General features: G+C 46.6%; 1 protein-coding gene across 1 annotated transcript in view; it reads right to left on the bottom strand.

The window, feature by feature from the left end:
- The window catches only part of NINL (ninein like), a 112,777-nt gene that overhangs the window by 56,723 nt on the left and 42,633 nt on the right, over positions 1–13,421 (bottom strand). The window contains exon 2 of the mRNA XM_081255557.1: positions 3,600–3,793. Coding sequence (XP_081111683.1) covers positions 3,600–3,782 — 183 coding nt within the window. The 5' untranslated portion in view covers positions 3,783–3,793. The remainder of the gene's footprint in view (positions 1–3,599; positions 3,794–13,421) is intronic.

The following is a 13,421-nucleotide window of genomic DNA, read 5'->3' as shown; positions in this document are numbered from 1 at the left end:
GTTGCCTGTTGTTTCTCTGGCTCTCGCTCATCTTGATTTTGTGCCTAGTTACCCTTGACTGTATGCTGGTTATTGTATATGACTATTACTTAGGAAGAATTACAGACCCAGGATGAGGGAACTTTCTCAGGAGAGGACTTCTGTTTGCTTTTGCCATGTGCCTGAGGGCACCGCCTGTGCAGGACCACCTGATCTAAGTGCAAGGCCTGAGGTCATCTAGACCCCTGAGCGCACGCAGGCCCAGACAGCAAAGAGCACAACGGCTGATTCACTTACCCTATATCTTTACCCTACAGGTGCACCCTCAGGATCCTCCCTTAAACTGGGGGCTGGTTCATCAGTTTCTCCTTGGATGAGCTTGTGTTTAGACATGCATTTCCCTGGCCCTTTAAAACCCCCAAATGACGTATCAATTTCACAGTTGCTATTTAAGACCAGAAAATATTCTCAGGGCAAATGGGGTTTTGTGTGCTGAGCTTAACTTCTCTTGATACGTGAGTTAGCATAGAGTTTTAGCTTGTAATTCCCCCTGACTTGTTTGCTCTTTACCATTTTCAAGATCTTTTGTTTTTTCTATTTTGTTCAGCCTTTTTAGTAGCACTAACTGGAAGGTAGGCCTGAGTTTGCTAACCTGCCACTAGGAGAATGTCTGAAGTCTCTTCCCTCTTTTTTAGGGATGAGGCATCAATTTCATCATTTGGATCTACAAGAATGTATTGAACTAATTTCATATTCAAAAGGCTGTTTCCAGTCTTCTGCCATGTGAATCAATACTAGAATGAATAACCTTGCATAGATTTCATTTCACAAAGAGAGACATTGCTTTCATTTTTACATTCCTAGCTTCTAGATTTGCCTCGCACATAATAAGAGCTCAAAAGTACTTGTTGACTACATGGGAGCAGAATGAAATGGCCATTTTGCTTGATCCAATCTCAGATTTCTTTTGCAACTTTGATAATATTGATACTTATCAGCTGACTTTCTTCTGATCCATCAAACAGGAGGCAATCTGATTGCCGAGTGTGCTGCTGTTTTATCTGATACCATTTTGACTGTGCTTGTGTGTGCTTCTGTGCCCTCTCCCCTCACAGCTCATAAAAGAAGGAAGGGCCAGCCCATGGCATCAGGTGTTTGACCCAACAGGATACACCATCATCCCTGCTTGGTCACGGACTCTCCTCACAAATGAAGAGGCTGGACCCTGTGATCAAGAATCACTCTCAACCTTAAAATTATTTTCAGTAACACTATGTTATCAATTTTTTTTGAGAGGAAAATCTCTTTCTACCCAAATTTAAAATACTCGAGGTAAGAGCCTCACCACTGGTAAAGAAACATGAGAAATAACAAAACGCACATGGAAATTGCTCAAGTCACAGGACTCTTAGGCCACGTCAACTTTCTGGCTTGAAACTAGACCTGATGTTTCTTTAATGGGAAAAAGGAATTATAAACAAGCATATTGGGACTTCCCTGGTGGTCCAGTGGTTAAGACTCCATGCTCCCAATGCAGGGGGCCTGGGTTTGATCCCTAGTCAGGGAACTAGATCCTGCATACCGCAACTAAGACCCGACGCAGCCAAATTAATTAATTAATTAATTTAAAAAAAAACAAGCATAGCCTCATAGCATTAAAAATTACCTTATTAATTCAGATATTATAATATTGTTTCTTCATCATTATAACTGGATTACTGTATCAATGACTAACATTTCTGTGGCGTCATATATGTTGGTTCCTGCAAGGAAACTGAATATGTGATATTTGAATTGAAAAGCCAATCCATTCTCCTGGACAAAGGATTTATCTTGTTTTTCTTCAAAACTCCCTGAAATCTCCACCATTTGGTTTCTGTCACAGAAAATGGTGACAACTACCTGGATACTTCTGGCTTGACACTGGTGTCCCTCAAACCTCTACAGAATGTTCCACCTAAACGCTGGCTGAGTGCGATCCCCCGCCTGTGGATGAAGCAGGGGAACGGTAACAGCCCTTTTCCCTTTGCAGCTACTCCAACACTTACCTTCCTCCAAGTGTAACTCAGGGTTTCGAGGTCACACTCCCTTCTCACAGACAAAGCACAAAGTAGAGAAAGGCCAGGAATGATACATCCTACAATGAATCTGGGCCCAAAAGTGATTCTTTTGGTTTTGAATTTTCCAAACTGTCAAAAATCATCAAGGAAACCATCTGTTCATGCCGTTTTTTGTTTTGTTTTGTTTTGTTTTGTTTTTGCCACACACGGCATGCAGAATCTTAGTTCCCTGACTAGGGATTGAACCTGTGTCCCCTGTGGTGGAAGTGCAGAGTCCTAACCACTAGACCGCCAGGGAAGTCCCTGTATGTGCTGTTTTAACCAGAGTGTTGATTTTCACAAATGTGCCTTTTGCTTATCTAGCCTCCAAATACAATTCCAGGTGATATCAAGAGGCGCTAGGACATTTTCTATCAAAAACACACCTGATTCTTAAGTCCATAAAGAAAAAGCAGGAACAGAGTAAAGAGACAGAAAAGGGTGCAGTGGGTTTGTGAGGCTGAGTCCTCCACGCAGGGGGAGCAGCACTGCTGACAGCACTGGCCACACGGCCTTCGGGGAAGTGACAGGAGGTCAGATCCGCCTGGACCCTCCCCCAGGGCCAGCAGGGAGGGGTTTTTGGTTGTTCTTCTTCGTTTGTTTTTGCCCAAAAGCCAACTCAGAATATTTGCAGCTAGATTTTTTTCTCCTTCAAAATGAAAAGAGTTTTACTGAGTTCTGTGGAAAAAATGCCCTTCCTTCAAAGGTAAGATTATAGCCACTGGGTTTTTTTCTTTTTTGGGCTGCGTCATGTGGCCCGCGGGATCTTAGTTCCCTGACCCGGGATCGAACACAGGCCCCTGGCAGTGAAACCCCGGAGTCCTAACCGCTGGACCACCAGGGAATTCCAGGCACTGTTTCTAAAACAAACGTGTTAACATCTGGACACATTTAAGAAGCAGGAACACTAAGAAGCTTCTTAGTGTTTCAATCAGGAAAGCAAGTTGTGGTCCAGGCTCCAGATTACCATTCTGGATGACCTTGAATTTCCTAGAGAAAAGAACTCTCTGAGTGCCTACTTCCTATCTGGGATAGATACACTCACAGAGATACACTCTGAACACAGGGAGCCTTGGTTCCTGCAACAGCAGTGGGCAATGTTCTGCCCAGCTGCTGGATGAATTTCACGCTGGGTAATTTTACAAGACAATGTGCCTTCGAGGTACTCTGCAGCTGCCTCTGAATGACCCAGTGTGTGAGCTGCGCACAGATCACTGTGTTTTGTGAACCACACGCACCATCCATACCAACCTTCCACTCCCCGGACAAATCACCCAAGCATCTTTCTGGAAAAAACAACAAAACAAATCTCTGGAAGTTACTATGCTTTAAAAAAGCAATCTTAAGGAACTTCTTTCTACAACATAGATGTTGCCCAGAAGGAAAAACAGCACCCCATTTCCTCCTAACTTTCCTTTGATGAGTATCTCCAGTCAGGTGGTATTTCTCAGATGCCAGCAGCTATAACCACACACCCTCTGTGCTTTTCTTTGTGAGAATGAAGTCAATGAAGTTACTCACCCTGGCAAAGTGGTCGTTTCCGAGAAGTGTTTGCAGAAGGACAGGCAGCTGCTTTTCCAGATGAAGCTTCAGGCAGAGTTGGGTCAGCTCCTCCCGGTCCAAGAAGCCTGTCCCCGTGGTGTCACAGCTGCTGTAGACATCCCTGAGCTGCGAGACATAGTGGCTCTCTTCCTCTTCGTCCATCCCATCGCAGGCTGCGTGCAGGGAGAAGAAGACAACGGTGCCCTCTGACTGCCGCTCCCACCTCCCTCCACGGTCCCAACGCGCCAGGCAGTGTGGCCCAGGGCAGGGGAGGAGCTGGCGTGTGGGAAGGGGCACCAGGGCCGTCTCAGGACACGTGAGGCTGGAGGAAATCAGGAGAGGCCAGAAACGTGTTCCCAGGGAGCTTGTTCTCCCTCACTGGCTCAAAGAACCAGAATTACTTTGTTCTGTAAAAAAGTATCTATTACAGAATAATCAGAAAAAAAAGAGATAAGTATAAAGAGAAAGAAAATCATCCAAAATTTCACCACCTGAAAATCATTTTAATATTTTGGCAGATATACATTCTACTTTTTCTCTATACATATACACACAGGGCCTGCTGGATGCCTGGCACACTTGCCCGAACTTCTGCCCCAGGATTCCAGTCTTGGGCAGAACTCAGGCTGGAGGTCAGAGGGCACCGAGGGCCCTCCCAGGAGCAATGACAAGCCAGCCCCCTCCTGAGAGAACTTGCTGTCTGCCGCTTCCCCCCGACCCCTGCCTCCATGCAAGGGCTGATTCAGGGGCGAGGACCCTGCACACTCAGCCCACATCCCCTCGGTCATGCCAGCTTTGCCCAACACACAGGTCAGTTCCTGACCACTCAGAAACACTTCTTTTCCTCTCCTTTCCCTCATCCCCAGAAATCTGAGACACTGTCCCAAGACAGCAGGTGATTCGTCTCTGGCCATCCAGGCACAGGCTAGTGGTGTGACTCAGGCCCAGCATTCTATAGGTCAGGCAATAAGATCTTTCAGTCGCCATTTGCTATGGCACTTCCTAACCCCCATCCAAGATAAGGTCCATGCTTTGCTTTCAAAGTCCTGGGAAAAACAGTGGGAGAAAGGAGGCACTGCTGCTGGTCATGTGTGCCCTATGGAATTCGCCCTCCTCTTGCCCCAGGATTGGGGGGGTCTTTCTGTAGCTGAGATACCACATGACAAACCTCAGTGCTGAGATGGGCCAGGAAGGCTTGGAAAAACTCCAAGGGCACCTTCATCTGGGAAATACAGCTCGGGCTCAGGTCTGTACCACGACCACCGCATTGGAGTCACACTGATGCACATGGATTCGCCGGGACTCTGGAGTCCCAGAAAAGGGCTCAAGTGACAAGTCACTGGACACTCTAAACACCTTGGAACTATGGAAGGTCTCAGGGGTCGTGTAGAAGTCTGAGTGGGGCTCAGAATCCTGATGTTCACACACCCCCATTCGCTGGAAGCTGAAGGCACTGATTTGGAGGGTGATACATGCGGGAGGGGAGAGGGGAGTAACCCAAGACACGCATGCAAGCACACACACATGGCGGGGTGGGGGGGGAGAGAGAGAGAGAGAGAGAGAGAAACTAATATCCCCAGAGAGGTGAAGGAAAAACATTAAAATCATGCAACAAGATAGCCTACTAGACAATAGGGATGATTAGACACCAAGGGAGGTTTCCTGACATTGACATATGATAATCACAATAAAAAATTCAGTGGCAACACTGGAAGACAAGGACCAAATACATCTTCGATTAAGTGTACCCCAATAAAGAGACAAAGAAAAGGAAATTAAAAATCAATAAAGTAACCAAAAAACATAAAGACAGACATAGACCAATGGAACACACTTGAGAGCCCAGAAATAAACCCTTGCGTATGTGGTCAAATGATTTTCCAAATGGCCAAGATCACACAATGAGGAAAAGACAATCTCTTCAATAAATGGTGCTGGGAAAACTGGATATCCACATGCAGAAGAATGAAGTTCAACCCTTACTTTAAACCATAATCAAAAATGAACTCACAGTGGATTCAAGATCTACACATAAGATCTAAACTATAAAATTCTTAAAAAAAAAAAAACAGAGGAAAAGTTTCATGATGTTAGATTTGGCAACGATTTCTTAGATATGACACCAAAAGCATAGGCAACAAAAGTAAAAATAGACAAATGGTACTATATCAAACTTAAGAATCTGCACATCAAAGAAAACAATCAACAGTGTAAAAAGGCAACCTTCATACAGAATGGGAGAAAATAATTTGCAAATCATACATCTGATAAGAGGTTAATGATCAGAACAAGTAAAGAACTCCTATAACTCAACAACAAAAACCAGTAACCCGATTAAAAAAATGGGCAAAGGACTTGAATAGACAATTCTCCAAAGAAGATACACAAAAGGCCACCAAATGGCCAAGCACATGAAAAGGCTCAACATCTCTAATTAGGTACACACAAAACAAAACCACAGTGAGATATTATCTCGCACCCATTAGGATGGCCACTATAAAAAAAAAACCAAGCAAACAAAAAACAGAAAACAACAAGTGTTGGTGACGATGTTGAGAAGTTGGAGCCCTTGGGCACTCTTGGTAGGAATGTAAAATGGTGTAGCTGCTGTGGAAAACAGTATGGAGGTTCCTCAAAAAACTAAAAATAGAATTACCATATGATCCAGCAAATTCCACTTCCAAGTATACACCCCAGAGAACTGAAAGCAGGATCTCAGAGTTATCTGCACTCCTATGTTCCCTGCAACATTATTCACAACAGCCAAGAGGTGGAAGCAACCCAAACGTCCATTGACAAAAGAATGGATAAAGAAAATATCAATAAAATGGAATATTATTCAGCCTTAAAAGGAAGGAAATCCTGTCACCTCCCACAACATGGATGAACCTTATGTTGAGTGGAATATGCCGGTCACAAAACGACAAATACTGTATGACTTCACTTCCGTAAGATAACTAGTCAAAATCAAGGAGACAAAGTACAGTGGTGGGTGCCAGGGGCTTGGGTAGGGGGATAGGAAGGGTTGCTCAGCAGGTACAGAGTTTCAGTTTTGCAAGATGAAAAAGTCCTAGAGATCAGTTACACAGTAATGTGGATACCAGTTAACACTACTGAACTGTATATTTTAAAATGATTAAGAGGGTAATTTTTTAAATTTAATTTATTATTTATTTGTTTGTTTGATTTTATTTTATTTTTGGCTGCGTTGGATCTTAGCTGCGGCATGCAGGATCTTCGTTGAGGTATGCGGGATATTAGTTCCCTGACCAGGGATCAAACCCACATCCCCTGCATTGGAAGGCGGATTCTTTCCCACTGGACCACCAGGGAAGTCCCAAGGGGTAAATTTTATATCATCGTGTTTTTTACAATTAAAAATTTAAAAATAAGAAAAAACTTTTTTTAAGGAAAAAATGTTCAATATTTGGTGGCTTGCTTTCTGAAATTGCCTGGTTCTGTTCTGTGGCACTTTTACCTGAATTTTTTTTCCTTAAAAAAAAAATTCAGGGCTTCCCTGGTGGCACAGGGGTGGAGAGTTCGCCTGCCGATGCAGGGGACACGGGTTTGTGCCCCGGTCCGGGAAGATCCCACATGCCGTGGAGCGGCTGGGCCCGTGAACCATGGCTGCTGAGCCTGCGGGTCCGGAGCCTGTGCTCCGCAACGGGAGAGGCCACAACAGTGAGAGGCCTGCGTACCACAAAAAAAAAAAAAAAAAAATCAAAATCAACACCCAAAGTCCAGGCATCCTCTAAAAGCCCAGGAAAGGCAACCAGCTGATGGGAAGCGGGGGTTCTGGAAAAATACAAGACTTTTCCAAGCAGAGAGACAACAAAGTCCCACCGTGAGGGCCAACAAATAAAAACATCCAGACCGGGCTTCCCTGGTGGCGCAGTAGTTGAGAGTCCGCCTGCCGATGCAGGGGACACAGGTTCGTGCCCTGGTCCACATGCCGCAGAGTGGCTGGGCCCGTGAGCCATGGCCGCTGAGCCTACGCGTCCGGAGCCTGTGCTCCACAACGGGAGAGGCCACAACAGTGAGAGGCCCACATACCACAAAAAAAAGAAAAAAAAATCCAGACCGAGTAAATCCTCAAGAAACTTCAGAGCAAACAAACAAGTCCTAAAAATGTCTAGAAAGAAAAGAGCATTCTGCACTCAGCGCCAGGCGCGACTCCTGCAGCAAGAATGGTATTGGAGGCTGAAAGACCTCCTGAGGAAAGGGCACTTTCCACCAACCTGGAAGCTAGCGGACGGGTACTTCAGCCAAGAAGGAGGAAGACGCAGGTTGTAGATCTGGGTCCCCTGCAAGCAGTGCACACCGTTCTGGGAGGGTGGCCTGGGGCAGGGCCACAGTGCAATCCACACAAACTGGCCACTAGGGACCCTACGGTCCCGTATCGTGGGACCACGTGGAAAACAACATGGGTGGTTTCTTCTTCTTTTTTAAAAAAATATTTATTTATTTACTTATTTGGCTCCGCCAGGTCTTCGTTGTGGCATGTGAGATCTTCGTTGCCGCGTGAGGGATCTTTAGTTGCAGCACACAGGCTCTTTTAGTTGCAGCGGGATCTAGTTCCCTGACCAGGGATCAAACCTGAGCCCCCTGCATTGGGAGCGCAGAGTCTTAACTACTGGACCACCAGGGAAGTCCCCAATGTGGGTGGTTTCTGACAGAGCTGATGGACCATTTGGAAAAGAATAAGGATGTTAAAAAAGTAATTATGGAAAAACCAAGAAAGCCTCCATAAAGCCAAGCTGGGCACAAGAATGGAACTGTAACTGTGCCCCAGACAGCATCCCTGTGGTAGGTGGACAGTGCATTTTCCGCGGGGGGTGGGAGAGACAGGGAAGTCTCGAGGTAAGGGTGACCCGAGGTACCAGCCTGCCCGCTTATGGCCCAGGGGATGTTTCTCAGGCCTCCATAAAGCAGCTCCAGACAGGAGTCCAACGGCATTTAGCACCTCCACGGCTGCTGTGCGCCCTCCCCACCCGGGGAACTGGCTCCACCTCCCGCCGGCCCCCCACAGTGAGACCCTGAAGCCCGCACAGAGCCCGAGTTGGGAGACTCGCCCTGGTCAGCGGTCGCGGTTGCTGACTTGAGCTCTGGCCCATCCAAACCCTCTCTACTGGGAGCACTGCAGCATCAACCAAACTGGGAGTGAAGGGCAAGGAGGGGACGGTGCCGCCTCCCAGATGGTCTGCTCAGCGGGACGATCTCGCTAAGCAAGGGACCACTGTGTCCTCACTTGGGCTCTTCCTCGAAAGAAGACACTAACCCTTGTGCAGCCCCCCCACCCCACCCCACCCTGCGTCTGCTCTTGCCTTGGGCTCTGAAGGCCTCCCTCCAGCAGACCTCCTTCCTCGGCCCATCCACCTGCTGCTGGTCCACTGGGTGGGCATGGGGCGGGCAGGGATGGGTGCCCAGCAGGCACCGCGCCTCAGACACAGCGGGAGGTGACAGAGGATGCTCTCGGGACACGCAGCTGCACAACCCTCCACACTGGTTTGCAAAGTTGGCTCTTGGTGTCCGATGGGTACGTAAGACAAACCAACATTGAAATGGACTGGATTGGGGTCAACTCCCTTCAGGTCCCAGGATCTGACCCCCCAAGCCTCCAGGTGCCAGATCCCCCCCGTAAACCCTGCTGTCTGCACGTTAGTGGCATCACTGCAGGGTGGGGAGCCCAGAGGCCACCTTCCTGCTGCCGAGGTCAAAGGAGACCGGCCAAGGGCTCCCTGAGAACATCTTAAAGCACTAGAATCTTCCTGAACCGTGCAAAGGCCACCCTAAAAGACCCCAGACATGGGCAACGCTGCCTTCACAGCTGAGGTGACCCATCCCCTATCCCCATGCCTCTCTGCAAGGCTGCAGGGCCCCCAGCCAAGCTCAGCTCTGGGCCAGTCAGAGCTTCTGTCAAATTGGGTCTAAAACACCACCTTTGCTGGGCTGCTGATGGGAGGGGCAGGTTCCAGGCCCTGGTACTCATCACACCACGAACGACAGTAGAATCACCATCCCGCACACCGGTCCCCAGGCTCCCAGCCTTCTAGCTGCTCAAATCCTATTTCCAGAAATGTGTCACTGGGAAACCCCCCTCCCTCCTGACTGGGAAAAGCAATCAACCTAAACCACAGGACACAACAGTGAGCAGGACAAGGGCCTTAACCCTGCCCCTCCCAGCAGGGAACCTGTAGCTCTGTTCGGACTCCCTGAGGCCTGTGTGTGAGGGCAGAGAACGCCATCCCCTAGAATCCTTGCACAGAACCCCGGGAAGGAGAAGAGAAACAGGGGACCTCTCAGGCAGGGCCCCGCCTCCTGCACCACCCATCCTCGGCGCCCAGGCCTACTCACACGCGAAGTGCAGGCCTCACAGCCAAGTGGTCGTTATAAATAATAAACATCCAAGGGCCTCTTCAGTTTCTTCTTCACCCAAACTGAATTATTTAATCCTCTCCGGATTCCACAAATGCATAAATGTCCACATATTGAAACCACCAGAAAACCCTGCTGCGTTCAGTGCTGACTGCAGACAGGGGACAATGTTCCAGATAAAGAGGAGCCCTTGGCTTATTACGGTTTGATTCTTTTGAAACTGGAATCAGTAGACTCTCAATAATTCTAATGCTCTAAAGCTTAATTAAATATATGAGCATAAACTTTGCTACCAGGTGAAGCAAAACACTGTTTTCATCCTGGGGAGAAAAACCTGCCCTCCAACAAACTGGATATGGGCCAAGAAACAGCTGCTGACCAGCACCCTGCAGGACCACGCAGCCCTCTGGAGGGGAGGTGTAGGTTTGCATTTAACTGATGCACAGCGATGAGGGAATTTAATCTGTGGCCCTGGAAACCCGCTGGGTATCAAGGACAGGGAACCACAGAGAACTGTGGTCTCTCACAAGCAGCTGGGTGGGCCGATGTCTGTGGACCCAGAGCGTCGCACCCAGAAACAACTCCAAACAAGCCCCTCCATAAAAACCTGTAAAAGCCTGCTGACCCAGAAAGAACAGCACCAAGGTAGCATTCTAGATGGCGCGTTCTGTATCTGCAAAGATGTTACGACCCAGATAAAACACTGAAGTCCAGCCTTGGGCTCCAGAAGAGCAGGTCTTGGCACCATGTCAAATAGCCTTGGGGTTTGTAATCAACCTCCATACTTCAGCAGTTCTGAGCCTGCAGGATTAATTTCTGCATTAACTGTTTTCATGGCTTCTTTCTTGTTTCTCAAAACTTACACTATTTATTTACTTTGCCAGTGTCGGCCCTAACTATCTCAGTGATAAGGCTTGAGAAGCTATCATTTTTATCAAAGGGATTTTCCAATCCCAACAATATAAAAATAAGCTGATGTGTCATTTAATTGGCAATCAATATAGTATTTGCTCTTCCTACACAGTAGATATTTAGACTAAAAACTATAAGGATATCAAACTCTAAAATTGTCCTAGAAAACCTGCTTTCTAGGGTCTCCTCAAGAAAACGTTGTGGGACCCACTCACCTCACATAATAACTTTGTACCCTTTGGCCAATATCTTCTTAGCTCCTAAAGACTTTTATAACCACATGTACTTATATTTGTGCTAGGACTATAGCTATAGACCCAATGGTTATAAAACATCTACATAATTGTAGTTATACATATTATACATACATAATTAGTTATACATATACAAGGTTATCCACATAAGGTTCTACATACAAAAAAATGAGCTTTCTCTATATGTATCATTACATATATGCAAATGTACAAAACCTACTCTCAGTATCAATATCAACTTCTAACTTAAATTCAACTAGAAAATTCGACCATAAAGAAAGCAATAGTTTCTCTTCTTTACTAAAAATAGCCAATAACAGTATAGAAGAAATGACAGAATTGGAAAATTACAATTTTGAATCCCCATTGTAATAGGTGATAGGGTAAGGATCATTAATGTATGATTAAAAACAGTGGGGAGGGAAAAAAAACAGTCGGGAGGGAATTCCCTGTGGTTAGGACTCCGTGCTTTCACTGCCGAGGGCCTGGGTTCAATTCCCTAGTCAGGGAACTAAGATTCGCACAAGCCACACGGTGCAGCCTAAAAAATAAATAAATAAAAATAAAAATAAAAACACTGGGGAGAGGTGACGTCATGCAAAGTGGCAGGGGACGACACTCCACCAAAGCAAAACTGAGCCATAAAGAGTGACTGGAAGGAACTATATTGAAACTCTGGAACCAGATCAGACACTTAGAGCAAGGTGATGAAAACAGGCTGCTGATGTTTGTAAGAGAGCAGCGAGCAGGAGCCATCTACCACCCTCAGTGCCTCAGGGACCACAGCCGTGAGGACAGCGGTCCAAAGTCCTGGAGTGTCTGGCTGGAGCCAGAGTGGGCAGTGGGGACCATGTCCTCCATAATCTGGGGATGTGTGTTTTGGTTGGTCTGGTGACTGAGGGGCTAGAGCAGATTCTGGCCTTGGGGTCAGCCTCCTTGGGCTGCAGCAGCTTCCCTCAGAGTATCTAGGAGAAGACATTTGGGGGGACCTTTGTCAGGTCACTGGCTGACCGCAGACATAGCAGAACGGAAATTTCAGTCACCATGCACAACAAAGAATACACTTTGCAAAAACAGCTTGGAAAAATCGCAAAGACAGCTGCAGCGCTCAACTAGTAAAAATTGTTAATCCCTGAGGTGTGGGAGAATCAGAACGTCTAGATTTCAACAAAAACTTACAAAGCATGCAAAGAAACACACACGCTGGAGTCTTTTTCACAGTAGAATTTCATTTTTTTTAAGGCAGTGTGGTCCGTTTTATTTTATTTAATTTATTTATGTTTGGCCACGCTGCACGGCTTGTGAGATCTTAGCTCCCTGACCAGGGATCGAACCCGTGCCCCCTGCAATGGAAGGATGGAGTCCTAACCGCTGGAACGTCAAGGAATTCCCTATATTAGAATTTATAAATTCAACTCTCTGCACTTCTACCAAAATATTAAATAGCATTTGCATAGAATACAAAGCAACAGTTTTTCCTCCTAAAGGAACCAAGGTGAGTGCAAGGGAAGGGCATTTGCTAAAACAGACTTCTGATTCTCAAGCACCCCCAAACTAACTTTTATTCAGTTTAATCATTGCTGCCCAATCTCCCTCAACGCGATTTTTTTAAATTAATTAATTAATTATTTAAAAATTTTTTGGCTGTGTTGGGTCTTCATTGCTGCCCACATGCTTGCTCTGGTTGCGGTGAGCAGGGGCTACTCTTCGTTGCGGTGTGCGGGCTTCTCATTGTGGTGGCTTCTCTGGTTGCAGAGCACGGGCTCTAGGCACATGGGCTTCAGTAGTTGTGGCACGAGGGCTCAGCTGTTGTGGCTCACGGGCTCTAGAGTGCAGGCTCAGTAGTTATGGCGCACAGGCTTAGCTGCTCCAGGGCATGTGGGATCTTCCTGGACCAGGGCTTGAACCCGTGTCCCCTGCATGGGTAGGCGGATTCTTAACCACTGTGCCAGCAAGGAAGTCCAACACGATGAATTTTTAAACAAACAAGTCTGTCTTCAAGCTTCATTTGTTACAGCAGATGGACATTTAACCAAGGTGATGAGTAACAGCTCATTATCTCAATGAGTAGAAACTTGAATTTTCAACACTGAGCAGATCTGGCATCCATGGCCCACCCTCACTGTTTTCCTCATGTGGACTCTTATTGGATGTTTTACGAGTGATTCCTCTAACCTTGTTATTCAATCCAGATTTCCCCTGGATAAGCTGCTTTCTTACTTTGCCTGTGACTCTCAATCTGAGGATAATGTTACAGAAC

The sequence above is a fragment of the Mesoplodon bidens genome, assembly GCF_964165515.1.
Source record: "Mesoplodon bidens genome assembly, chromosome: 15".
NCBI classification, from domain to species: domain Eukaryota; kingdom Metazoa; phylum Chordata; class Mammalia; order Artiodactyla; family Ziphiidae; genus Mesoplodon; species Mesoplodon bidens.
Note: the sequence above shows the minus strand (reverse complement) of the source record. Positions and strands in the feature narration are given on the sequence as shown.